The 2,188-nt window shown below is 30.1% G+C and overlaps 1 protein-coding gene across 3 annotated transcripts; it reads left to right on the forward strand.

Annotated features, from left to right (window-relative positions):
• Nucleotides 1-2,188, forward strand: LOC145759310 (dynein light chain Tctex-type 5-A-like). Of its 3 annotated transcripts, none has more exons than XM_082573113.1 (4): nt 1-530; nt 692-812; nt 1,302-1,405; nt 1,620-2,188. In XM_082573113.1, the coding sequence occupies exons 2-4, from the start codon at nt 731-733 to the stop codon at nt 1,941-1,943; spliced, it is 510 nt and encodes a 169-aa protein (XP_082429239.1). In that variant the 5' UTR covers nt 1-530; nt 692-730; the 3' UTR covers nt 1,944-2,188. The 3 variants fall into 3 exon arrangements, with proteins under 3 accessions (XP_082429239.1, XP_082429240.1, XP_082429238.1); XM_082573114.1 differs by having other exon boundaries at nt 711-812; XM_082573112.1 differs by lacking the exon at nt 1-530 and having other exon boundaries at nt 540-812.

The raw sequence follows: 2,188 nt of genomic DNA on the forward strand, positions 1-2,188 counted from the left end.
CTAAGTTTGAATAGAAAAATTGGTTTAAAGATTTAAGGCAAGAAAAGGTGATTTGGTTAAATATGTATAATGTAAATAACTAGTCAATACGACTGGTATTGAGTATAGCGTATTGGTTTAAAAATATTCCAACAATTTAGAGTTTAATGCAGGAATTGTATTTGAAGTAAAGAAATAATAAAATTAAAAGACTATGAGATATATATTTATTTAATTATTGGTATATTTAAATAAATGTGATACTGTAGACTCACAAAAAGTCAGAAAATCAATCAAATAGGATTAGGTTGGTCGGAGTTATTAAAAGTTAGTCAATGAACTGTATAGCCCAGTAATGTTATTTTAAGCTACAGACTTCAATCGTTAAGTTAAAATACAAATTTCCACACAGACCAAAGGCAATATTTACATAACGTGACTTGTGGCAAATTATTATATAAATACTTTGATTTTAAGTTAATAAAAGTGGTTAATATCGTAGTGCCATATACTTTTGTTGAATAATTTTTATCAACGCAATCTTATGTAAGGTATAAAGCCGTTATATTTTATTCTGTTAGTGTATACACTATATTGCAATTAAATAATTATTAACAATTACTTGAACAAACAAAAACTAATAATATTGATAAATATTGACACCTCTTATATATTGTCTTAAACAAAAAACTTAATTAACTTTGATACTTAGACCAAGATTATAAATTAAGTTACTGCTAAGCAAGCCAAGATGAGTAAAGCAAGAAAAGTCAAGTTAGATAAATCAAAGGGAAAACTGTTAGCCCCAACCGACAACTCACCTTTAGACGATGGTAAGAATCATTAGTTTTATATTAAAATTAAAATCGTAACGACAGTTTTATTGGGACTAAATTTACTAAAGTTTAAAAACTGTTGACCAAATGTAATAATCATTTAATAAGGCGTTGTTAAGCTTTACCCAGACTTTATTTAAAATTTAAACGATTGTATAAGCAACTTAAATTAATTAAAGTCCATCGACGTTAAATCGTATTTACTTTAACTATTGAACAATGCCTAAGCTGTTTACTTATTAAACCAACTCGTCTTAGACAAAATAAACATTTACAATTGAAAATAAAGCCGTAGATTTCAAGTTCAAGGACCCGTAGTCAATACAAATTGAACGAGGACGCACATGTAACTTTTTAAGAATATTTGGCATCTTAATACATTCAAACATAGTTGTACTATGACTATTTTGACAGTAAAAGCGTTACAATTGTCGTGTGATCAAAAATATACCCTTTTTCTTTTGATAATATTTTATTTAATTTAAGGAGCAACTGATGAAATGAAATCACAGCGAGCAGCTAGTGAAATATCATTCGCAATGCAGCCTAAGAAAGTTCTGTACGAGAATACTTACAAACTAGAACCAGAGGTAAGTTAAATTTAACTTTAATTTCACAATTATGTAGATATTGGCAACGAAAGTTCACCTTATTTCGTATTAACTAAATCATTTGATTGGGCTTTTTATAGAATATAGCCTATGTTTTTTTTTTTTTTAACAAGAACATTTATATGCAATACAGTTTGGGTTTTAAGTTAATACGATTACCAATATTTGAGATACAGCAATAATTTATTTTTAGGAGCGCTTTAAATCTTACGAAATTGAACCCACCGCCTCAGAAATCCTAAAGAAACATCTTGCTGACAAAGCCTACGACCCTGAGATGTGTCGAAACGAGTCCCAATTTATAGCGGCTAAAATCTCGGAGGCTCTAAAGGCCCGCAACTTTAAAAGATACAAACACGTGGTCGTGGTTAGCATTGGAAGCTTAAAAGAACGACCTGGAGTTTATCTCGGCAGCAGGTGCCTGTGGAACGATAAAACTGACTCTTTTGCCACTGTGAGATATCAAAACACGTCACTCTACGCCATGGCCATGATATACGGCCTGTACTACGATTAAGCAGCTTGAAAATAAACATGTTTTTGTATGGATTAATATATTCGATACTGGCACATACCTTTTTAATGTAACGCCGTAGATTAACGCTGTTTATTTTCTATGTAATTTTATAACATAATTTATCCTTTATATATTCAATGCATATCTATAAGCCATGTTGTAGTCAATATATACACAGTGTTATGTTTTGTTCGAAGCTGAAATGCAGAAAAGTGAATAAAATCGCTTAGCTAATACAAGCTAAA

This window comes from Corella eumyota, chromosome 7, assembly GCF_963082875.1.
Source record: "Corella eumyota chromosome 7, kaCorEumy4.1, whole genome shotgun sequence".
Lineage (NCBI taxonomy): Eukaryota > Metazoa > Chordata > Ascidiacea > Phlebobranchia > Corellidae > Corella > Corella eumyota.